At 42.8% G+C, this 26,607-nt stretch overlaps 1 protein-coding gene across 5 annotated transcripts in view; it reads left to right on the forward strand.

Annotated features, from left to right (window-relative positions):
- The first annotated feature begins 329 nt into the window (after positions 1-329).
- SPEN (spen family transcriptional repressor) overlaps positions 330-26,607 on the forward strand; it is a 54,369-nt gene continuing 28,091 nt past the window's right edge. For 3 of the 5 annotated variants that reach the window (XM_075277821.1, XM_075277824.1, XM_075277822.1), the window contains exons 1-3: positions 330-590; positions 7,279-7,599; positions 10,137-10,610. In XM_075277821.1, the coding sequence (XP_075133922.1) occupies positions 508-590; positions 7,279-7,599; positions 10,137-10,610 (878 nt within the window). In that variant the 5' untranslated portion in view covers positions 330-507. Of the gene's footprint in view, positions 591-7,278; positions 7,600-8,597; positions 8,729-10,136; positions 10,611-26,607 lie in introns of those variants that run through there. The other 2 variants (XM_075277826.1, XM_075277825.1) reach the window with 2 other exon arrangements.

The raw sequence follows: 26,607 nt of genomic DNA on the forward strand, positions 1-26,607 counted from the left end.
AGCCATGATCCATTGCAGGCTGTGTAATAAGTGCCTGGTATGAGGGCTAGCAGCAGCTCTGCACACAGCTCCCTGTATAATGGTGTCTGTCTGTTCTACACAACCAGCCCCCCCTCTCTACTCTCTCACCCCCCTCCTGTATTTTCCCAGCGCTCCCCCCCAGGACTTCACAGCCGAATGTCAGAGCGCATGCGTGGTGATGAGAGACGCCGCTGGCATCTGCGCAGACTGGGAACCAAAATGTTAGCGCATGCGCAGAACGGCCCCGCCCTCCGCCACCCCCTCAGCTCCCCATTCACCTCAGTGGCCGCCGCGCATGCGGAGAACTAGTGTCGGCGCCGAAGGGCTGGTTGTGCGTGTGTGACCGGGACACGGCGGAGAGAGAGAGAGCGCGGCGCAGAGAACCGAGCAAATCCGGAGAGATCTCTACAACCTGCCCGCCAATGCTGGGCTCAGAGGCCCGCCTCCCCCTACCTCCGTCTGCATGAGCCGGGACACCGAGCCAGCATGGTCCGGGAAACCAGGCACCTGTGGGTGGGGAACTTACCCGAGAACGTGCGAGATGACAAGATTATCGAGCATTTCAAACGGTGAGTGGCAGCGACGTGGCGGAGGATCCAGCCAGACCACGGCCGGGGCAGGAGACGGGGCTCAGCCGCCTGTGCCTGGATGTCCGACGGCTCCTGACAGGATTTACCTCCGATAGTCGACTGCACTCCGTGTACCGGCAATAAGTGACAGGATTTACCTCAGATACCAGGCTGCACCCCGGTTATTCTGCCTGTACCAGCAGCTCCTGACAGGATTTACCTCCACTACCTGGCTGTACCCCCATTATTTGGCGGCACCCCTTATGTGCCAGCACTTCCTGACAGGATTTACCTCAGATTTTCATCTGGTCCCCAGTTGCATTGTGTGTACCTCAATGTTCCGATAGGATTTCTCACCAGTACCATACTGTACCCTGGATATGTCGGGTTGTGTTGATAATCCCTTATAGGATAAAGTGATGGACCGAGTCCTTATCATATAGGATGGATTTGGTGGCCGTGTGATGGACCTCAGATGTCCACACTGCTGGACCTAATGTCCTGCCATCTTTGGCGGTGACATGTTAGACTGAACATCCATCAGTTTCTGGTTTCTGTGACTGGACCTAAATCTCTCCCCTCCTGATGGTTCTGTAACTAGACCCATTCTGCCCCCATGTAGTGGTTACATGGCCGGACCTGATGTTCCCTCATTTCTGCTGGTTGCACAACTGAACCCAAATATCCCCTCTGATAGTTGTGCCCCAAGACCCGTTGTACCCCATGTCTGACAGTCCTATGACTGGATCCCAACTATCCCCTCTTGATAGTTGTGCCCTGAGACCCATCCTACTCCATCTGACAGTCCTATGACTGGACCCCAAATATCCCCTCTGATAGTTGTGCCCCGAGACCCCTCCTACCCCATGTCTGACAGTCCTATGACTGGACCCCAACTATCCCCTCTTGATAGTTGTGCCCTGAGACCCATCCTACTCCATCTGACAGTCCTATGACTGGACCCCAAATATCCCCTCTGATAGTTGTGCCCCGAGACCCCTCCTACCCCATGTCTGACAGTCCTATGACTGGACCCCAACTATCCCCTCTTGATAGTTGTGTAACTATTTAATCTTACCCCCTTTATTTTGTGGTTGTGTGATTGAGCCCATTGCCCTTTCCATCCCTGGTGGTTGTGTGACTTGACACCCCCATTTCTGACCCAACCTCCTTCCCCATATTTTCCCTTCCATAACTTGTACCCATATACTATACTGGCATCTCTATCTCTCTGAGAACATATTTTCACTATTTCCCATTGCCGCTGGTTCCCATGGTTGTCACTTGTGGCCTGACTTTTCTCGCCCATCTTCCCGTGGGTTCATTGACTTGTTCTCCTCTGCCAGTAGTTTTCCCTGACTGTACCCATTAATCCCATTGATATGCGTGGTGCTGGCTCTCCCGGGGCCCGCCGTGCCTTTGCTAGTGTTTCGCACCTTCCTTAGTCTTTTTCTGTCTGTATATAGGATTGCTGCAGGGGTGATACAGATCCCATGTTCTGCTGCGCTCCTCTGCATTGACATAACCTGGCTCTGTCTATTTTTTTTTAATCTTGTAGATGAAAATCTATTTTTGTCCTGTGTATGGGAACATAGGCAGCAGGGGTGCAGAATATACGGCACGTGCGGGATAGTCTTGCTTCCTGGATCTGAGCCTAATAGATGCATATAGTGCAGCCCTGGTGGTGCTTACTGTGTTGGCTGCTTTGCATTGGTGCAGGCATGGACCACGTTTTTTTTGCATGTGGATGCCTCTGTATGTAGTATATATTGAGGGTAAAGGGGCTGCTATTTGGCCATATAGAAAAATATGCACCATCCTGTGCCTGGCAGAAGATGCGGACGCTTGTATTGTTTGTGAATGACTAAATATTTTACCCTTCCTCCCTTTAATTTCAGTAGGTGGGGGAGGGGAACTGTGGGATTTCATTGCACTCCATTCATAATGGCTAATAGTCCTGAATTTCGTGGGAACTTTGGACTAGGATCCGGTTCTGTCTGTTTTGGCAGGATTGGGAATAGACATAGGGAGTCCTAGACACGCTCCTCATCGTGGGGGTTAATATAACCAGTGAGGGGAGCAATGCCCTTGTTCCCATTGACAAAAACAATAACAAAATGTCTTTAGCCTGTTGTACAGTGGGGGAGGGAAGCCGTGATCTCTGTATCCTTGTATGGATAATTCCCAGCAGTGACCTCCCTGCTCCCACCCATAACATCCAGAGCGATGGGTTCTGCAGACCCGGAGCCGAGGATCTCCTTAAAATGGCGCCCAGTACCTTCCTGGCTTTCTGAAAACAGCAAAGCCCCCAGTGTGTGTGATCCAGGCACAAGTTGTGTACACAGCACCTTCCCTCCACTACGCCATGTTCCTCCCAGCCTCTCCCTGTGTCTCTGCAGTGACGCTGTAACATTTGGGCATCTTTGTATGCCAGGAGGGCTCCTCTCGCCTTCAGCTCGGGTTATTTTTGGAGTCCCAGATTAATCTGACATTTTGTACTCTGCAGGATTGAGCAAATAAAGCCTCTTGTGTTGCTAGGATTTTCACAGCAACTGAAAAGGGCTTTAAATATTGTGCCCAAAGTTACCATGGAGATGTTGCTAAGAGATGCAGCGAGGGAGGGATTTAGATGGCAAATTCACAATAAGCAGCGTCTCTTATTTAAAGCAGGGCATCTGCCGTGTGTGTGTGTACGCCGCCGAGCTGCTGGGATTTTTTTCATAGTAGTTATTTTACATGGTAATGTCTGTGAGTTGGGAGTCCGGACAGAGAATCGTGTCCTGCATCCTAAAATAAAAATGGGGGGGGGGGGGGGGGGACGTATAAGAGGAGCGACAAAACTGGTGCAGACACTTCTCCAGACAGTCCTTTTTAGCTTATTACTCTTCTGCATTTTGTTTTTGCCATGTATGCTCCTTGTTCCCACCCATCCCCCCCCCTCCCAACCCGTGAAGATCTCTGAAGCTCCTTTTGGGGTGCGCTGGATCTCCTTATATACGACATGGGCTCTATATGCTGCTGTATAATGCAGGGATTTTTTAATTATTATTTAGAAATTGTTGGGTATTTTTTTTTCTCCTAAAGCTGCATTGTCCTTGGGAATTAGTAAACAGCAGTTTGCCTTTGTATAGGGTGGGAATGGCTTTTATTGTCCAATATCTGCAGTTACTGAGCCTTTTGTTGCGTAAATGCCCTTCTCTTGTATATTTTACATCTGAATTGCTCCCTGATTGCTTCAATGCTATGTTTACTGTCATTTCCCACATGTTAAATACCCTTTGGGAAAAAAGAATAAAAAACAATTGGATCGGATGGCTCTTGAAATGCCAGCGTTACAGCTCAAGCTTATTTTCAAGTCATAAATCCACAATATTTCCTATTGGAAGCAGTGAACAATACTATGTATGCTAATGCTGTGTGAATGGCTGATGGTACCGAGTTAGGTTACTGCCCCCTCCCCTGTATATTATATAGGTGACAATACTGCTGGTGCTTTTTTGTTCCTAATTTAGGTTCATTACATTAAAATACTCAGCTAAAAATATATGCAGTATATCCTGGAGCTATTCCTGTACATTGTGTGTGTGAACAATACAGATGGATCTTTGTGAAAGGCTTGCAGCATAAACAGCAGTGTAATGTTGGAAAGAATCTGCTGGCCTGACCCGCTCTTGGTGGAGGACACAGTTTTTTATGGAGCTCCTTGGTTGAGCGGCTCTGACATCTATTTTGCAACCCTCTTTTGCTGAGTATTGTAGGTGTGATAGTCACTGGGCCCTAGGAGGATTGGCTGAACCTTGGGATGGCGCCAGTTGGTCGTTTCCTAATTTTCCAGTCCCCACATCCATACTTCCCATTGCTTTGATCTAGTTCAGGTTATCTAGGTTAATGATTATGCAAGTATGTTTTTCAGTGCACATGCCTATTCAGTGACTCACTGCTTTATAGTCCATATTGTCACTCAAGGACAGATTCTAGAACTGGGTTTCTAAATTTGGCAGTCTCTCTTATGTCACGTCATTTGGTTACATAGCTTTGTTGGGAATTGGGGACTCTTCTGTTCTTTATTGTGACTTTGATATCAAAGTTCCTGATTTGGGAATCCTCCATAGGGCTACAGAGAATGTTGTGTGGCTATCCCCATGCTAGAATTATGTGCTTTTTCTCTACATTGTTTCGCTGTGTTAAAATCAGAACTTCAGACTTTGTCTTAAGGCCGCGTTCACATCTGTGTTCAGGCCATTCTGATTGCACTCTTCTTTCTGCATTTTATGTATGGAAACCACTCAAACCCCGTTATGGTCTATGGGGTCAGCAGCTTTCCTCAGGTAACAGATTTTTAATGAATATAGGTTTCCGTTTGGGGGGTCCCGATTGAAAACCCTAGCGCAGATGTGAACCTTGCCTCACTGCTTTATCTTATGCTATTTGTGTCGATGCTTACTGTGTGACTCTTGGAGACGCATGTGACTGGTAATATTTTATGTAGTAGTTGATATTAAAATAGATATTTTGACAGGTCACCAGAAATGGGATTCTGTGGCCTCTAATCTATAAAGCATCTGTCAAAATGGAACGTACATTAAAAATACCAAAAAATTACAGTATGAATTACTAAATTCTATTTTTTTTTCTCATGTAAACCTAATGTGCTTACAGTGCAAGCAATGAACAAAACACTTTTAAGGCTGCATTCACACGCTGCAGCTGGGTACGGTAAAAATTGAATTGAATTTTGGTACATTGTTCGGTGCAGTTTTTGTTTTTTGACATGTATAATTGAGAGGCTACATCAAAACTGTGTGTTTTTTCCTGATTCAGTTTGAAGTGCACTTTGTGAATGCATCCTTTATGCTTTGTGCACATGACCGTAGTGGTTTTTACTGTTCTGCATTCTGCAAAAAAACCGAAACCTATGGGCATTGCATCAGTATTTCATCCTTAAGCATGGATCTGCAAAAACAGTTGCCATATGCTTGTATGAATAAGGCAAGGGCTACGCTGCCATTTTGGCTGAGACTCCTATTGCTGTTTAGCCCTAGCCTGAATTCTGCAGCAATAGGACCTGTTCTATATTTTGCAGATGGTTTCCATTGCCTGTACACTTATCTGTAAAAACTAGGTGTATGTGGCCATGGAAGTGAGTGGATCCGTATACCATACATAGTTATTGATCCATAACTGCAGACAATATACTGAAAACAACTACAGTCTTGTGCATTGGGCCTAGAGCTAGGGCTGCACAGTGACCTTGACTCCTGTCGTGTTGCTGTCTGATCTTGAAGGTGCTGCCACTTCAAATTGCAAAACAATTGGTAACTACTGGATTTTCTTGCAACTAGAAGTCACAGTTGCAACCCCGACTGTGATGCAATTTGGCTACGTTCTTTTACATTAGAGATTCAGTCCTGGTGATCCAAAGCCACATTCGTAGCCAACATATTTAATGTTTACTTTATTCACAGTTTCCCATCTCTTAGTCTTGGTCAACCGTTTTGACTAAGAAATGGATATCTCAATGCAGACTATATAACCTATTTATTTATTTTAAGTAAAGGCAGCCTGCTCTTCTCTTGATTCAGCTACACAATGCATTTTATCCTGATGCTGGAAGCGGTTTTAACCAGGGCTTGGTCCTCAGTCCCTTGTGGATATTTGTTCTTCTGTCCCCCCCCCCCCCCCCCTTTCCAAAAGGAAATCTACAAAGAAAGGTGCAAATGGTGAAGGCCTAGTCTCAGCACGATTGTGTCAAATCATTGTTTACTAGGAGAATATTAGGTTAGTATTTATACTTGATATTTTTGATATATATATATATATATATATATATATATATATATATATATATATATATATAATTTATTTTTATGTAATGAGTACTTGGAGTATTATAGGAAGTGATCTGACCCTATTCACCCTTCACAGGTCATACCTGATCCTGTTCCAGTTTGACGTTTTGAGATTTCAATGTTGCGTGCATTGTAGCCCTGTTGTATGATAATGTGACATTCAGGATTTGTAGCAAGGGCTCTTTTTCTTTTGTTCCTAGCACAATAAAGGCCAGATGTGCATATAACAGAGTGTTTGCCATTGCTGCAGGTTTGTATCTGAGGGCTTGTTTGGCATTGGTAAGTGTATCATGTGAAATGGCATCCGGATTATTTTCTAACCTCTGTTACTTACAATGCCGGTCATGTCGATCTGTTGAGACTTTACACCCGTTTCTCAATAGATAAAACAAGTTTGGGCATGATACACCCGGGTGTGGTTGTTGCTTTCTACCCTGCTTACATAAGGTGTTTAACCTGCCAGGTGTGAGGACAGAATACTGAAAGTTTTTCAGCTATTAGTTAACCTTTAGGCAGAAATGTTCACATTTCTAGAGAGGTTATTGTCTGAACAGGCTAATGCTTGCCTCACATTTACATTTGCAAAGATAAATTTTATGGTCTTGTTAATATTGGAAGCTTTGATCGGTCAGATATTTGTGCCCTTTCTTGTTGAACAATATGTATAGTCGACGCCAAACCCTACCTCTTGCGTAAGAAAAAAATTAATGTATTGTGTGTGGGGACACAATATATGTAAATATGCAACCACCTCTTCTGTTTCTAGTTATGGACTAATGTTTTCTTATATATTTTTATTTTTTTCCCTTTCCCCTTTTTCTTTTTTTTTTTTTCTGCAGATATGGACGAGTTGAAAGTGTCAAAATTTTACCTAAACGCGGATCTGATGGAGGTGTGGCAGCTTTTGTGGATTTTGTGGATATTAAAAGTGCACAGAAAGCGCACAATGCTGTCAACAAAATGGGGGACCGAGACCTACGGACGGATTATAACGAACCGGGCACCATTCCGGGAGCTGCCCGTGTTTTGGATGAGACAGTTTCCATAACATCTCGTAGTAGAGAGGTTTCTGGTTTCAGAGGAGGTGGTGGTGGGCCCACTTACGGACCCCCACAATCACTTCATGCACGAGAAGGACGTTATGAGCGGAGACTTGATGGGTAAGTTGTAAGGTTTCTCTAGGCAGGTATTTTGTATTTAATATGGTGAGAGAGAAAAAAAACAAAACTCGTAGGTTCCCCCTGATGGATTTAAAAATTTGGGAAATCTGTATGCTACCTCTTGGGTTTGGAAATATGTGATTCTTATCCTAATGGCTGGGACCCTGTGGATTTGTAAGGGAGTCTTCCTGCAGCTGGCTGGATGTATGTCCTGACTTTCTTTAGTCGGAAATATGGTGTTTATTCCCATGGATTACCCTCCCTACGGGAATAGTGCTGCTGTCTGTGGATATATCCTTGGAGTTACATAGGACCACTGGGGTGTGGTGTGTTGTGAAATCTTTCCACTGGTGGAATTGTCCTTGGACATGGATTGTTACTCGCCGAGACATATCTTCTAAACACTCTGGATTGTGTATTAACCTGAATGGGAATGGCGTGAGAAGAGTGAAGATTACGCACATGGGATTTACACAGATAAAAGCTGGGAATTGTTCTGTTACATGGCAATATAAAACTACATCATGGAATGTAACATGGGATATGAAATTCTTCCTGAACTCTGGACTTTAAAAGAATGGCCAAAGTGAGGATGGTGTTAATATACAATGTATGACAAGAATAAAAGAACAAATAAAAGCGAAATCAAGAAATTTTGTCTGATAAACGGGTGACCTGAGGATATACCAAATATGGATGTCTATACAGTGCCCATATAAATTACAGGCTTACTCTGACACTTCAATGGATATGGTTTCCTAGAAAACAGCAGCTGCCATGGGACTTTTTTTTCTTTTTTTTTCTTTTTTTTTTTTTCTCTTCCCTAAAACCCACAATGGATAACTTTGATCCAAGTCAGGGGGCTGGAGAAGTTTTCATCCTCCCCTCACCATTGGACACTTATTTTTTTTTTTTTTATTTTTTTTTTTTAAGTTTTCTCTACGGATTGCTTTTTTTTTTTTTTTTTTTTTTCCCCGTTCATCAAAAGTGTCATATGAAACCCTTGCCCTTTTGCCTCATTAAGAAGGTGGATGTACCCTAAAAAGGGACCAAATTGGGGAAGTTATGTTCTCAAATCACTCCCTAGATTTAATTGGGATTGTAGGTCGTGTTTCCTCACTCGGAAAAGGTTGGTATGTGCTGCCCTGTATATATTCCGCCCCTCTCCTAACCCAAAATCATCCTTTATTTCCACTAACCCCTATAGAGCGTAGCACTAATAGATTCATCAACAGCTTGTTAGTGTTTAGTCTTCTGAGCCTTACAACTTTGCTTCCTCCTCTTCCTCCTATCTGTATGTTACTTTCTTAGCAATTGTTTTGATGTGTCTGTCATAACTATAACACTATGCGATGGCACTTTTATCTGTAGTTCCGCTTTCCTAATACTCGACAGTGAAAATCTATTGTCCCCTTCATTCTGCCAAAGTCCTCTCACCAGTGCAGTGTTGCTGAAGACAACCTAATATACAGATATGTTATAGTATGATTGGATGTGCTAGAGCTTATGTTCACCCATGGGGGATCCTAGAATCAACATGGCAAACATGACCATAACCTCCCAGGCTGGGAGATGTAAGATAGGCTGCACAAGCCGGGATAATTATTGAAGAGCCATCTTTCTCCATATCTTTGTCTGATTTTTCTCTACCAGCAAATAGAAGAACTACCAGCTGTTTGACCAGAAGAGACTAAAGGGAGATCTATTAGGAAGCCTTTCCATAGGCAGTTTAGTGAGCGCAGGAAGAAATGGCCCATAGTAGAGATGTGCACTATTGAAAAGCCATTCTGCCCACTGCTCTATATCATATGATGAATATACTCTATTTTATCCCGAGGAAACCCTCAAAACTCTCCTTTAATAGAAGTGCAGAACCTTTTTTTTTTTTTTCTTTTTTTACGGATTTCCGGGTATTCTTTGAAATCATATCAGCCAACTCCTTTAGATGCACTGAGTAATAAGGTACATATACCTACTGTTGGCATCTTTATTGTAACTGTAAGAATCACTTTCTGGTCGGGGGGGAAAAAACCCAGAAGACTATAATATACTTAGTTTATTTCTTAGCAAAGGACTCGCCAAACAAAAAGGTTATTTGTGACTAGCTAGCTAACATCCAGTGATACCTCCTGACTAGTCTAGTAGATGGATAGTGCAGCTCCCAGATGTTGAATGATATTTACTAGCCTCTGGATCTTTCCACACATGGGCCTATGATTGACTTAGTATTTAGCAAGGCACATGCTTCTACTGATGCATGCAGCTAGAGCTCTGCCCACCAGCCATGGCCAATGACTGCATGGTTTTGACTGTAAATCTGAGGTATTAACTTCCAAATCATGCTGCTGTTGGCGACTGTGGGTGGGTTGAGCTCTGGCTGCATGCGGCAGATGGAGCTTGTGTCCTCAGCCTTAGTAGTTGATGGCATTACATATTTGAATGCATGAAATGCTTTTTCTCTACTTTTTATGCTGGGAGATTGATTGGTTCCGCCCTCTTTTTTTTTTCTTTATTTATTTTATTTTCTTTAAAAACAGGGCTTCTGATACACGGGAGCGTTCTTATGAACATAGTGCCTATGGACACCATGAACGTGGGACTGGAGGGTTCGAACGGACACGACACTATGATCAGGATTACTATAGAGACCCACGTGACCGGACCTTACAACATGGAATATACTATAATTCTCGACGGAGTCCAAGCCGTTTTGATGCTCATGATCCACGTTATGAATCTAGGACCCGGGAGCAGTTTACATTGCCCAGTGTAGTACACAGGGATATTTACAGAAATGACATTTCAAGGGAGGTACGTGGCAGACGGCCTGAACGGAGCTACCAGCACAGTAGGAGTCGCTCACCTCACTCATCCCAGTCAAGGAACCAGTCTCCTCAAAGGCTGGCCAGCCAAGCTTCTAGGCCCGCCAGGTCACCCAGCGGCAGTGGCTCTCGGAGTAGATCATCTAGTAGTGATTCTCTCAGCAGCAGCAGTAGTACCAGTAGTGACAGGTAGGTCTCACTACAGCGCTGCTTGAATACAATGGAGGTTGACATCAGTACCAGTTTCTCATTACCAGATTTTTTTTTTTTTTTCTTTTAACGGGCTTTGATCTTGTGACTTTGTAATTTGCATTGGTAAAATTCTAAAGAGGATTTCCACCCAAAAACAAGTGAATGTCCATATAGTAGAGAATAAGAAATGTATTTATGCTGTGATTTTGTTTTCCTTGCAGAGATTTTGGAGTTTTTGTGCTGATCTATAGCTGCCTTTTTTAACTGAAAAGTGACAACCGGATCCTCTGTTGTATTTTGTCAGGTTTTACATGAGTACATACCTGATACAGCTGAACCTATAATCCTATCATGTTGGTAGCAAAAATCCTAAATAAGGCAGATGCCATTTTCCCCTTTCCTCTCCAATGCCAAATATGGCAATCTGAATAAAACTATGTATAATCAGTCTATCTCCCAAAATGTAGTACAAAGATGTACTTTCAAAAAAGGAATTTAAGCCCCATAACCTTATTGCTATTACAGCAATATATTTGTACCTATCTGTGATGGTGGTGAAACTAGACCTGAATGGCCCCCAAGTTTGATGACCTGTTTGGATCCTGTTATCCACCCATTCCATTTATGTTTGGGTTTACACAGCATGTCTTGTGCATAACAGCATGCCTTTCCTCAGTTGTCACGTGCGATAAATGGCTATGACACACTGCTTTGAGCTTTACACCTTTTTCCATGAATTTTGAGTGGAATTGTGACACAACATTTTGAAATGCCATTTGTTCAGTGTTGCATCTAATTTCCAGCAATGGTGGACAGTGGCGCTAGAGGGGTTTGACTGCCTTCACACACGGCAGGTTTTCTTGCATCTGGCCATTTCATTTCCATTGGGCTGCTTTAATGGGACGTACCTGGATTACTGCAAATTTAATCCAGAGTAATGGAAGAAGTTCTGTAACAAATTCTGAGACTGTGAAGGCAGCTTTAGGTTCAGTTCACATGGTGAAAAATGAAGAGTGTGTAGTGGAAGCAGGACTATGGAATAAGTAGGCCAAACTGCCTACTCTGATCCTTAGACTTTTCCATAGGCTTCATAAATGATCCAGGCTGTCAGAAACCGTAAAGATTCTCTAATTCATTAAAAGGCTAATGAAGTCCCGTGAAAGTAAATGTGCAACGAGCTATACATCGAATTATACAATATTAAAAATCGGAAAATATAATTTTTTATTTGAAAAACAAACACAAAAAAATGCCGGTAACTTTATCTGACTACATCCATGGTTGTTCCCAACCCTGAAGCCCCAGGCAGAAATCCTCTCTACTTTCCAGCCGGAGGCTTTCTGCTGTGGCTTTTACTTGCCAAGTAGCATCACATGAATGGGGCTGATCAACTTAAGAGACGACCATCCTGCACGATTTTGCTGCAGATTCAATGTTTTCAGTGTCCTGCTATGGTCTCTGCCTGCCAATACAACGGGAAGCGAGTACAGGACAGAGGTTGGCGCTGATCTTTGAGGCGAGATTCTCCTCTAAGTTGGCACTATTTCTCTGTAAACTTGCCCTCAAATTCAGTGAGACTCCAAATTTTCAGACTCCACTAATGTGTTTTTTTTTTTTTTTTTTTTTTCTTCCCCCTACTATTTCTGTATGGCAGTTTACATGATGTTATTTCCCCCCCTGAAATAAAGCCATGGTGGTAAATTCTACAGGCAAAATGTGTGGCCACGTGACTTCTTCTTGATTGGATAAGTTATGGTAGAGGTGGATGCACATTGAAAAATGTGTGCAGTTTGTTTTTTGGTGCAGTTTGTTCAACATTTAAGAAAGCTACATTGCATTTTTTTTTCTGATGCAGTTTCAACCGCATCATGTGCATAATAGCCAAGGAAATGGCCATTTATAAAATTTGGGTGGAAATCATCTTAAAGCCACAAATTCTCTTTCTCTGAAGTCTTCTGCTAAGATATTTGGTTCACAATAACATTCCAGGCTGTAATGGTTGTCATTTGTGCGGAATCTGAGGGTTTAGAGCTGTCCTATAAAGAGGTTTTATATATAATATATATAATTCTCATATTATGTGCTGATCTTCTTATGTTGGTTTCACATTTGCTGTGAATGTGACTCATAGTCCCTGTATGGGAGAATTCACATGATGCAGCACATTTGTTGCAGAAATTTCTGCAACTGAAAATCTGTTCCATTCATCTGAATGAGGTTGTTTTGGCAGCAGACACATGGATTTTTGTAGGTCCTATTGAGACGAATAGGACAGGCATAGACTGCCATGTATAAATGTACTCCAGGTGTGATGTGAACAGTTTTATATTTTTATCTTCTATATTTTAATTCTTGTTTTTACAACAGCCTAGAAATGCTTTCCTGAAGAATCCTGTGACTATCTTGACATTGCTTGCCATCTGTTTCCATGTGGGTGCACTATTGCTGTTACTCATTTGTCTGTCGTATCCATGTCACTTTCATCTCTGGATCCAAGGTCCAGGCATGTTGAAATCCACCCTTTTCTCATCGATGTTTGGAGGCCCCGCATGCCGGACAGTGGCAGAAATTGGTTGCTATAGCCAAATTTTATCCTTTGTTCATGGCTGCTTTTTGTTGACAGGTTGAGGATATTAGGAAGGTTTTACTGAGGAATATCCAATTGTACTTTGCTTGATCACAATTGTATGTACAACATATTTAGTTGCTGCAATCCGTACTTTGAGACACAGATTGCAGATTAATCCTGGTTGTGCTGATATGATACTTGTCTATTGAGATGCAGCCTGATGGTAAATATTTCTGCACTGTAATCCTACTAGGTACATATAATGCGGAGTATGGGGTCACCAGGCCATATGCTGCACTGCACCTGATCCCTTAAGTATGTTGTAAGGAAGAAACCGTTCAATGACCGTGTGTGTTTTTTATTTTTAATTTTATTTTTTTAAATTGCTGAAATTCATTCTTGTTAGCTTTTATACAGTCTCTCTATTCTGTTGTTGGGCGTTAGATCAGGGTGTGGTGGAGGTTTGACCACTGTGATCACAAGAACAGTGGATCACATTTTATCATTTGAGCATGTGAGCTGACTCTTCATTCATTCTTTGTAGGATTCTGAGAGAGTGCAACTCTCTGCGTCAGTCCCATAGAAGGGAATGGAGTGAGCCCACGTGTGACCAGCTGCTTCATTCATGCAGAGGCACAAAGGATCCCCATTCTCATGATTGTAGTCGAACCCTGACGGGACCCACGTTCTCATGATCATGGGGGACCTGTCGTGAAGCGCTCATGCCACAGTTATTTATTATTGACTGGTACTTGTTACTGGCCGCTCATTTTGAAGGTTGCCGTGCGGCCTTTACTGGCTAATAATCTAATAAATGTTTCACTGCTGCATGTAACTTATCCTTTAATGTGATGTATCGTGTTTATTGAGAATTGTCTGTTTGCAGTGTTTGTACATTAAAGGGGTTGTCCACTTTCAGACCAATATTGAGACAAGTGTTATGGTTTGTATAATAAAAAGTTATACATTTTTCAAATATACTTTGTGTCGCTTCCTCACGGTTTTCTAGATCTCTATAGGATAAAACTCTGACCATGGTCATGTGATATATGGTCCATGGTCATGTGATGAGCACACAGGTGTACAACTCGTTACTCGCAGCACAGTAATCAGACATCTGCCTGGTATGTAATCAGACATCTGCACCTGTGTGCTCATCACATGACCTTGGACCATAAATCACATGACCATGGTCAGATTTGATCCACTAGAAGTAACCAAATGACAGCAAGCCGAGATGTAGAAAACTGTGAGGAACTGATACAGAAAGTATATTGAAAAATTGTGTATCCTTTTAATGTACAAACAATAACATTTGTTTCTCAATATTTGTCTGAAAGTGGCCAACCCCTTTAAGTGTCCGTCTTTTAATACAGAACCTTGAAGATATAATTTGTATCATCGCTTTGCCATTTGTTGTTTTGCTCAAGAATTAAAGGGATGTCAATCATGTAACACTAGGTTCACACGAACATTGCATCTCTCTTGGTTGGATCTGTTGGGAGAGTCAGAACGCTAAGGCAGCAGTTACATGAACAGTGCACCCCACTGAATATAATGGGGTACATCGGATGTCCATCATTTTTTAAATTGAAACAAACGTAGGGGAAAAGTATTCTGTGCAGGACTTCTCACTTCCTCTGATTTTCAGCAGATCTTTAGAGCCTCCGGCGCAGATGTGAACATTGTAAATGGATAAAAGTAACCATACTCTTTATGAATCCGCTGGCTCTTCCTAGCCCCCATAGTCTCAGTATGCTAAGCCTCCATACGTATTGATGTGGATGTGTGCTACCGATGAGGTCCGTAACATGTCGTGTTTGTTAATGGGTGGGTTTTTTTTTTTTTTTTGGGGGGGGGGGGGATTGTATCAATGGTGGCTAGGATACTGAGACTGATGGTGGACTGAAGTCACGAAATGTTGGAGCATTAGAGGATCAGTCTGTATTGCTACATTATTTTCTGGGCTGGATAATCTTTAAGTATCGTATATACTCAAATATATGCCGAGGCCCCTAATTTTACCACAAAAAAAACTGGGAAAACTTATTGACTCGAGTTTAAGCAGAGGGGGGTGAAATGCAGCAGCTACTGGAAAATTTCAAAAATTAAAATGGTCGGAGCTTTTGGGTGCAGTAGATGCTGGGGAAGGGGAGGGGGTATTTTGGTTGCCTGTCTGCCCCCCAAAATGAAGAAAGAAAAAAAAAAAAATTGACTCGTGTATAAGCCGGGGGGTTTCAGCACAAAAACTGTGCTGAAAAACTCTGCGTACACTCGAGTATATACGGTAGTTTGTGTTTCAGGTACTTGTAGCACTAGTTTATTTCAGTTACTTCTAGGACAGTCTCTTTCTTTAGTTTGATGCATTTTCTTTTGATCCATTACAATTCTGTAGATTTTCCCCCCAAAAAATGGAGTCCTTTTGTTTCTTAAACTCCAGTGCGGTAATGTATCAAGTATGATGAAATTATAGAACGTGCCGTCTTATTTTTAGTTACTCGATTTGTCCTAAGCCATAAAAATGCAGGAAGCTGGAGGCGTGCGCCGCTGCTATCAGCTCTGTGAAGTGTGTCTTCTGTGCGTGGGAATGAACCGCAACTGTGGTCCGGTGTGTATGAGCTGTGTATGGTGTGTGCTGTATGCAGCCACTGGGAAAGAGCCAGAGGTGGTCGCTGAGCGGAGGATGGGGCTCCTTGTTTGTATGTCTGCAGCCAGTCTGGACTGGAATAATCCAGTTTCATTTGGCTGAATGCCACCTCCCAGGCCGAACACATTGCACTTCCTCATCCTGGCAGCATGGAGCATGGGGGAGGGGGATGCTCTCATTAATGCAAAGTGTGAACTGCTTTCCAATTAACCCGGATATGTTACAAAAAGCCCAGGGAGGGGATTATGCTTAGTCATTTACAATGTGCAACCCCCTCCCGGATTTGCATAGCACGTTGATGTGGATTCTTTAGCTTTGTGGGCACATTCTGCACTTCTTCGGCTGTTAATATCTCCAGTGTTCGTGTTAGATCTCTTGTATTCGGCTAGTTGTCTGGAATTCTCTTTTCTGCACAGCTTTCGATAAAATGTGTTATTCATCAGTGTGGCGCTCTCGCCTTCCCTGAGTTGTCTGGTGGTTTTTTTTTGTTTTTTTTTTTTCTTCATGGAATGGTAAATTTGCATTCACGATGTTATAAGTATCACTCACATACACTAATATGGCGGCAGCATTTCTCTAGAATACTAAAGGACTGGAGCAGAAGAACATTGAAATGTATTCATGTCCTAAGTCATGGACCGAGTGATCTATCATTGAAGAACATTGTTTGTTAAAACATGTTTGGTCATCTCTGTAGTCGGAGCTGAAAATGATGAAGGACCAAGGTATTTTGTGTATAAGAATGTAATGAATGCGTCTTCCTCCTCAGAACGTCCTTGCAGGGTCATGTTGGTAGGACAGGTAACCTTACCAAACCCTTAATCTTTTGTCCTTTATGGCAGTGCATAAATAACGGCCATTTTGGCATCTGCCAGGCTTGGTCTTGTTACACAATCTCCTAGCAAACGGTTAACCTCTGTGCAGTTTGCTTTTCATTGTTCAGCAATTACAGATCACCAATGATAAGCGCACAGGCTATTAAATGCAAATGTGCAAACCTGAAAGACTGGCCTTGTTTGTGTAGAAACCGGTCACCACCTACCATTCTTCCCTGCTGCTTGTCAGCCTGTTTGCCCTAGTTCCTTCTGAATGTGGGTGATGTCTGTGAGACTGCCTGAACTTTTGTCCTCTGTATGTTTACTGAGCATGTGGAAATTGATAATAAGAGGATGTTCACATTTGCTTCGGATTTGGTGTCTGCACCATAAAAGTCCTTCACCCATGGCTTTTTAGTCCAATTTCAGTCTTAAAACAACGGACACCCGATTGGACCCCATTTGTCAATGGGGTCTGCCGCGCTCTGTTTGTAAGCGCTATATTAGCAGTCCGCCTGCCTGTTTTTTGTCCTCTGACGGACCAGAAAAAAATGGGCAGGCAACACTAGTGTGAACATAGCGTAAGAAAACAATTCCTTTCTAAACTCTTTAAAGTATGTTCACTTGGTTGACTCTCTTTAAGGATTTCTCCTATAAAAAAATAAAAATCAGCCTCAGAATCTTGAAGCTGAAGAGGACCTTTCATGGATTTGGGCACATGCGGTGTTATATACTTCTGGAAAGCCGACAGTGCGCTGAATTTGGTGCACTGTCGGCTTTTCCGTTCTGTGCCCCGGGTGAGGAGCTATCGGTGCTGGTACCGTAGCTCTTAATTGTCAGAAGGGCGTTTCTGACACTGTCAGGAACGTTCTTCTGCACAGCAGCGCCTATAGCGCTGTACTGTGAGACCGGGGAGGAATGTATCCTCCCTCTGCTCACAGTGCTCGTCCATAGACAAGTATTATCAGGAGGGGAGGAGATGTTCCTCCCCGCTCACATTGTACAGCGCTATAGGTGCTGCTGTGCAGAGGGACGTTCCTGAAACACCCCTCTGACGGTGAAAAGCTACGGTACTGGTACTGCAGCTTTTCACTGGCAGAAGGGTGTTCCTGACAGTCCCCCCACCCTCACACAGTACAGTGCTATAGGCGCTGCTGTTAGGAGAGGCGTTCCTGACTGACTGTCAGGAACGCCCTTCTGACGGTGAAGAGCTACGGTACCGATAGCTCTTCACCCGGGGCACAGATCGGGAAAGCCGACAGTGCGCTGAATTTAGCGTTATAAAACAGCGCATGTGCCTAAATCCATGAAAGGTCCTCTTGAATGTTTCCACTTGACCAAATTTCACAACCAATTCCACACCTGCTGAGTGAAATTTTCCGCCTTCCATTCACTTCAATGGGATTTATCAGTTGGGAGTTTGCTTGAAGATCCAGCATGACCTAAAGGGAAAAATTAAAAAAAAAAAACCTGGATCTACCCCTCCATCAAAATCATTGGCATTTGTTTTCAGGTGGAACATGGAACTGATTTTGAGGCAGAACCTGCCTGAAATTTGGTGCTAAATTCTGCCATGTGAATATAACCAGAATTTTCTGTGCTAAGGATATCTACAGTAGCTTACTGTATCTACATATCTCTCCAGTGTCACTACCTATCTCATTTAGTTGACTGAGCTAGTTCACACAGGGTTCTGCGTGAATACATTCCGTCACAGATGGTGCAGTGCACTGGCATCCCATCACAGCTTTCCACTCCAGATTAGGCCCAAATGAATGGGCTTAGTCCAGAGGGTGGTGTTGCAAAGCAGACGCTGAGGCTGAATCAGCCATGGAATCCGCCTGAAGAAAGGGCAGCTCGTGTTTTTTTTTTTTTTCTTTTTTTTTTTTCGCGTGAGCGGGAACAAACTGCTAGCGGAAAAAGGAAGTGACTGGCTCCCATTGATTTCAATGGGAGGTGGCAGGATATTAACGTGGATACCACATCAAAATCCTGACCATTTTGCCCTGTGTGAACTAGCCCTTATAGTCTTTCAAAACTGCAAACAACCTCCTAATGATTTTCCAAGTATATTTTATTTTCATGGTACTGGAGGGTTTAAATAAAAAAGAAATAACATAGTAAAAAAAACTTGCCTTATGGTAGCTTCATACTACAGTTCACTCTGCCTCTTTTCCACATGTAGGTAGTTTCCTGTGCTATGGGGGTTGATAGACTATAGTAAAGCCAGGCCCATAGCCATATGAACACAGGAGAGGAGGCGGAAGGACACGGGCTGGTTCTGATCTTATGACTTTGGGTTCTGAGCTAGTCTGGATTCCCCAGGTCCATCTGGCATAAATCTCTGGAGGAAGTAAAGTTTCACAGATACAAAGAATTATCACATAAATTCATCTTCATTGATTCTAGTGTTGAATTAAAAATTCCTTTCATGCACCTTCTAGGTTTTGGGGAGTTTTTTGACTGAGAAAAAACTGCAGATGTTCAGAGTAATGAAGCCATGACATTAGTGTGAATGTAGCCTTAGTAGCAGACTGGTACAGAGCAAAAGAGGACAGTCAGTCCAGTCACTTAAAAGATCTTAGTGAGATAAAGGTATAGGAAAACTTAGGTTGCATGCACCTGACCAAGTCTGCAGACTGAAGAGGGAGTATTATTTATAGCAGAATGTACTAAGATGACATCGGAGTGCCTTCCGTCTCTCAACTTTGTACATCCCGTCATATCTTATCCCCTTACCCACAGGACAAGTTTAGTTTGTGATACAACTTCAGTAAACGCTGGGGAGATTGGAGACTGGTCTGGTAAAATTCTGTGCATGCACCCAGTTTGTATGGAAATCCACAGCCGCATCCACATACCAGGGCTGCTCATGGTGTCAAAATTTTAATGCAGAGTTTTACAAAGGCAGAACTTTGTCATGGACGGCAGTAAACTTAATTGTGTTAGAAGATATTTCACAGACCCCAAAGATGCCATGTTGAATTATTTACTACGAGTGAAATGTAATGTCTGATCAGTTTTAGGTGGTGCATAGGGGTTTAGGCAATATCCTTGACAGGGAATTCCGACCTCTTTGCTTCAGTAAATCTAAAGTTGGCCATACTAGAAGCTGACTGATCAAATGTGAGTTTCTGGTTGTCCAGTTCATATTTTTATATTTAATACTTCTTAATTTTTGCCTCTCCCTGGGCCTCTGCTTCTAGCGGCGATTGCTTCTCTGGCCAGACAATCGCAGGCCTCAGCAGTGATCTCTTCACAATCAGCCCGAACCTAGAAGTGATCACTGAGGTATGTGATCGGCTGCAGTGATTCCCTCAGACAAACAGCCATAGGGGACCTGCATATAAATGAATGGAGCTGGAAACTGAGGCCAGGGGGGGAAGTGAGTACTTATGTTTATGTCCCCGGTAGCAGACCTATTAAACATGAACAACTGGACGACCGCTTTAACACTCCAGCCTGCAATATCCCAAGTCGGCAAAGCGGATAAAAGTATTAGAAAACATTAATTTAGGCTGGTCATGCCACATACGTGTACTTTTGGCTTACCATAGTCAAAATTTTCCTACCTTGTTGATCATATTTTTGGCAGCAGTCAGTATGTAAGATTATTCACATTTAGTTTTATAATCCGCAAATGACTATATATCTCATGTGTGGTCATTCTAAAGCCGACCATACACATGGGGGACAAGTCTGCCTTGATGATGCCATCAATGTCATTGGGCACTAGAAATGTTTTTCTACTTCTTCAATATAGCCATTTTTAAGGCTTTTGGTATTTCTGCTGCAACGCTCCTTTCTACCTGAAACACTCCTTGATGTGTGTGGGGCTGAATCCTGCACCCAATCTAGAAATGGCACTGCTGAGATTATATACCAAGCTTTCTTTTTGATATGCACACTGCCAGTTATGTTCAGAATAGCAGCATTGGGAATATTTAACACCTTATGATCTCTGATAAGGGTTTGGATTTACTTGGATCTATAGCCATGTTTCGTGTACAGCTGAATAGGAGATGTCCGGGGTCTTCTGCTCCTATTTACTTCTGCTGTAGAGAGAAGTGGGGAAAATAAGTATTTGATACACTAGCGATTTTTGCAAGTTGTCACCTACAAAAAAAATGGAGACGTCTGTAATTTTTATCATTGATACACTTTAATGGTGAAAGACAGAATCTAAAAAAATAAATAAATCCAAAATGTTGTATAACTTTTAAATACTTTTGTCTAATAAAATGCAAATTAATTTGATCACCTACCAACCAGGAATAACGCTGGCTCCCATGGACCTGTTAGTTTCTCCTACTCTGCAAAGATTAACTGTATAAAAGACTCCTGTCCACAAACAATCTCACTCCAATTTTTCCATTATAGCCAAGACGAAAGACCTGTATAAGGACCAAAATTATAGCCCTGCACAAGGCTGGGATGGGCTGCAGGACAATAGGTAGAGAAGGCAACAATTGTTGGTGCAATTAGAAAATGAAAGAAACACAAGGTGACCCTCAGTCTGGGGCTTCATGCAGGATTTCGCTTTGTGGGATAAGGATGAAATGTTTTATTTTTTTTCCTTTTAATGTAGATTGTGAGCTCCATATAGGGCTCACAATGTACATTTTTCCCTGAGAGTATGTCTTTGCAGTATGGGAGGAAATCCACGCAAACACGGGAGAACATACAAACTCCTTACAGATGTTGTCCTTGGTAGGATTCGAACCCAGGACTCCAGCGCTACAAAGCTACAGTCCTAACCACTGAACCACTGTGTTGCCCCCGGATAAGGATGATTCTGAGACAGGTCAGGAATCAGCCCAGAACTATGCAGGAGGACGAGATAAATGACTTGAATTGAGTTGGGACCACAATCTCTGAGATTACCGTTAGTAACACACCACACAGTCATGGATTAAAATCCTGCAGGACACGCAAGGTCCCCCTGCTCACGCCAGCACATGTACAGGCCCGTTTGAGGTTCACCAGTGACCATCTGGATGATCCAGAGGAAGGATGAGAAAAGGTCATGTGATCAGAAAAGCACTGAAGGTGGGTCGTGGCTGGGTCTTCCTACATGACAATGACCTGAAGCACACAGTCAGGACAACTAAGGAGTGGCTCCATAACAAGCATTTCAAGGTCCTGCAGTGGCCTAGCCAGTCTCCAAAGCTGAAACCAATTCAAAATCTTTGGCGAAAGCTGAAATGCAATGTAGCCCTATTGACAGCCCTGTAACCTGAAAGATCTGGAGCAGATCTCTATGGAGGAGTGGGCCAAAATCCTTGCTGCAGTGTGTGCAAAATTGGTCAAGAACTACAGGAAACGTCCAACCTCTGTAATTGCAAACAAAGGTTTCTGTACCAAATCTTAAGTCCTGTTTTTCTATTCTATCAAATACATATTTAATGCAATAAAATGCCCATTAATAATTAATCCTACAATGTGACTTTCTGGATTTGATTATAGATTGACTCACAGTTTAAGTGTACCTACGGTAAAAATTACAGACCTCTCTATTCTTTGTAGGTGGGAAAACTTGCCAAATCGCCAGTGTATCAAATACTGTACTTATTCTCCCCACTGTAGGTGTATCAGGATTGTGGTGTTGGCTGTAACTACTGGAAATGCCACAATAATCAGAGTTACCACATGGGGAATGTCCTAGCCATGCCAAAGTAATAAAAAATAAGGAAGAAGCTACGCAGTCTCACTGTGATGGGAATACTCCTTCAGGCTGTTGTGGAAACGCAGCTTTATTTGTTGAAGATTTTGCTGCAGTTTTTTTGAGCCAAAGCCAGGAGTGGATTGAGGAGAAGGAAGAAGTATAATAAGCTTTCTATCTTTCTATATAGTTCTCATTTTTTTATGTAACCATTTTTGTGACACTGTCTCAAAAAACCACAACAAAATCTGCAATAAAACAAAGCTGCTTCTCCGGAACATGGGGCTTCTACCCTAAAGGGATTCTATCATTAAAATCCCCCCCCCCCCCCCCTCGATTGAACATATGAATAGCCTTAAGAAAGGCTATTCTTCTCCTATCATTGGGGGCGTCTCAAATGCTGTGAGAGAAGCCTCAGGCGCCGCCTTCATCTTCTCCCTGTGTTTCAATCTTCTTGGCAGGCACAGTCTGCTCTGCCATCAGTCCTGGAGCAGAGCCGACTGCGCATGCCTGGCAGCCACAAGAAAATGGCTACTTACATAGCTTACTGTGTAATCGGCCATTTTCTTGTGGCTGCCGCGCATGCGCAGTCGGCTCTGCTCGAAGCCTGATGGCAGAGCAGACTGAAGAAGATGGAGGCGGCGCCTGAGACTTCTCTCGCAGCATTGAGGACGCCTCCAGTGCTGCAAGAGATCTCTTTTGCATACAGACAAAAAATGGGATTTCTAATGAACGGTCTTTAGGAGAAGACATCTAAAGGTAGGAGAAAACTAGCCTTTCTTAAGGCTATTCCTACCTGTGATCGAAGGGGAAAAAAAATGGGATTTTAATGATAGAATCCCTTTAAGCAGGCTTTCTGGAATAATTCTTATGAATGGCCCACAGTAGGAAAAGGTTTCTCTCTGTGTCCATCACCACTTTAGGTGCTGCATAGAGTTGAAGATTGCAGCAGATTTGCTGTGCGTGTAAAAGTAGAGCTGATTTCTCTCCCCCACCTCCACCCCCCATTTTCTTCTGTTGGTGTCTGTGAAAATTCTCACTTCAGGCCACTTACTCATGCCATAAAGCCTGCGTTTTGTACACATACATACGGTAAGATGATGGATTCACTGATGTTGGTAATATATGTGAGCATGGTGTCAGATTCATCAACAGAGTACAAGCCAAAAATAATGGCAGCTCAGACCTAATGCGGATTTTTTGCTATTTTTCTGAGTAGGAAAGTGATGGAAAATATTGATAAATGAATCCCGGCTCTACTTTTTCAGACACTTGGCCTAAACACATGGTAAGATTTATAGAGCTTACATTATATAGAGAGAGTTGCAACCTAGGCTTTACAAATTTTTACACTTCAGGTGTGATAAAAAAAAAAAAATTGTCCCAATTGGCGGTGTTATGCTGTCCTCACATCTTCTGCAAAGGGAGCGTGATGAAGGTTCACTGGAGGCAGATGGGGTGTCAATCTGCAACACATTTATCATCATTCGGAATCCAAAAACTGACAAAATATCTGAAATCTACGTAGCTTGCATAAAGTTCATTGCACTGCCTTGCTGAGTTACGAGGAGGAGTGCAGTACCCCATAAATCTGGTGTATCCTTTATCAAGACCAGCATGGTGTTATAAGCCCTGCCCACACCCCTCACCATTAGCTGCATCTTCCAAGGTCCGTGCGACTTAACAGAAGTCTAAAAACCTCTTTTCTATGTTTTCTGGTGCACATGCCATGGTAACACTGCCACTTTAATCGCAATTTCATAGAACATTTTACCTCCGTTATTTTAATGAACTATTTTAGGACATGCCACACCCCTTATTTAGGAAACTCCCCTATTTATATTCCACTGAATTTGGGTTGGATAGTCGCGTATCTCCAATCCTGGTTGGATATCATTGTAATGGCAGAGCCAGATAGGAAAGCATTGATGCAAGACAGCTGAAATAATGGATATGAGCATGTTCTCACCGATAAATTGCACTTTCGATTTTGTCTATTGGATTAATCACCCAACCCTAAGCTATGCCAGATATATTGGCACTAATATAAGATATATCTGTTGTCCGGGAACAGCGGAGAATTAGATGAAGGGGCTGCTTTCATTGGCAAATGAAATGGAAGACCGAGCTCTGTCTGTGTTGTCGGTAAAGTCAGAAACACTTGTAGTCAACAGAACTGGTTGGATGTGACATGGCATGCACCAGTTTGTGTCAAACAAACGTGTTTGTATACACAATAGATGGTCACAGTGTGCATGGTCACGTAATTGGCAGGGAACAATTGATCAGTCCCCTATTTATTACATTTTTATGACCTGGCTAGATATCTGGTGCATCTCATTGAATTCCTTTGCAGGGGTCTAAAGAGATAAACAGAGGTGCCGAGTAGTGCATAGTGTAATTCTATGACCATAGCATGTATATTTCACAGATAGAGAGGCCTCTCATGTTGTGTATGTGCCCACAATAACCTTGAAAACATGTAAATCCTTAGTATTAGGTAGGTATCAGCAGCTGGTGCAGTCTCGCCTTGGGGTGAGAGTAGTTACAAGAGAGAAATCCAGACCCAAATGCAAGGCTGGAAGTGGGAATGAAGGCGCCACGCTCGCCTAGAGTTTTATCCAGTAACAAACTCTTTATTTGTGCCAATCACTGAATTAAACCCTGGGTAAGCGCGATGTCTGTATTCCCTCTTCCAGTCCTATCTCTTGTAACTACTCTGCAGGGGTCTAGTCGGGTTTCAGGATTACAACCAGTAACCTATATCCCATTGACGGTGTTGATCCTTACCCTAGATAATGAAGACGGTAATGTGATTAAGCGGGAGCAGCACGGTCAGCCATGGCCTGATCCGCTCAAGACAGACACATTGTCTGGGTGGAAGTTACCTGCAGGAATGCTATCTAAGGGGGTTAGCAGTATGAAAACATGACATGGGCTTGGAAATTCCCTTTAAAAATCGTGGCGTTTTACAGTGCAGGCAAAGTGGATGGGATTCATGTGAATCCCATCCCCACTTTGTGGAAAAGATCGCAGCATGTCAATTATATCTACAGAAACGCTGGCGGCTTTCCCGTAGTTATAATGTTAAGAGAAAGTCCACGGAGGAAAAATCTGTAACCTTTCTCTTAAAAGCGCTGCGGAAAGAACCGCAATGCGTTCACGTAACGCTTTAGTGCCGCGGATATGGACTGTGGGGCCTTAGCCTTAAGCTTGAGGCCCCACGTAGCGAGCCACAGCCAAAAAGCGGTACGGTAAAAACTGCGACGGAAACACATTGTGGTTTTTCCCGCAGCACTTTTCACCTTTATCCTGTGATCTCGGTGACTCAGACGTTGTAGTCCTATCACCTAATAAGTGAAGTCACCTTTCAGGTCACAGGACTTTGTCATAAGATTTCTTCTCACACCCACTTTTTTTTTTTTTTTTTTTGCAGTTGAGATTATAGACTTGTTAAATCCCTGTCATAAATCTGGTTTTCCCACAAGCCACGCAATAGTTTTTTGTGTGTGGTTTTTTTTTTTTGTTTTTTTTTTATAGCCTTAGTTCCTGTATGACATCATCCAAATAAGCATAGCAAAAACGTTGGTTCATATATAAGATATTAGTAATGGGGGCAATGTAAGTAAAGGCCTAGCTGTGTGTTTAATATGCTCCAGCCATCAGTTTCCTGAATTTTGCGCACACATAACATTTTAGGCCATATTCACATAGTGGATTTTTACAGTAGTAAAATCTGTGCAAGAACACACAACTAAATCCTGATATTTGATGCAGGTTTGCAGCTTGGTGTGGTACAGATACGCACACAGGCGCCTTTCTGAAGGTGACAGGTAGAGTTCTCTCCGGAAAAAAATTGTACCTCATTGACTGCAACCTGGATTCCCATAGAAAACAATTGGATATAGTTTTTACATCGATATTGATGTGGAATATACAAACTTCCAAATATACATATGATATTTATTAGCCGAGTGTGGCGTTATCTTCTAGGCCACAAGGAGGCAAACAATGTGTTTTTGGAGCAGATCAGTCGGTAGCCCACCTGGACCTTGACATATCTCTGGTTAAAGTGAAGCTGCATATACTCGCAACAACATTGTAACCAGTGCGCAGGAGAACATGGACCACAGCACCCAAGCTGGTTTACAGATAAAAAATAAAATTAAATCCTTATCTCTCCATCCCCCCACCCCCCTAATGTCAGGATTGATATTTTCTGCTTGTCTCCCCACTCCAAAATAAAAAGCATTAAAAACTGAACCAGACCTCTTATTTACCCACAATATACAAGGTATTGT

The sequence above is a fragment of the Leptodactylus fuscus genome, chromosome 6 (assembly GCF_031893055.1).
Source record: "Leptodactylus fuscus isolate aLepFus1 chromosome 6, aLepFus1.hap2, whole genome shotgun sequence".
NCBI lineage: Eukaryota > Metazoa > Chordata > Amphibia > Anura > Leptodactylidae > Leptodactylus > Leptodactylus fuscus.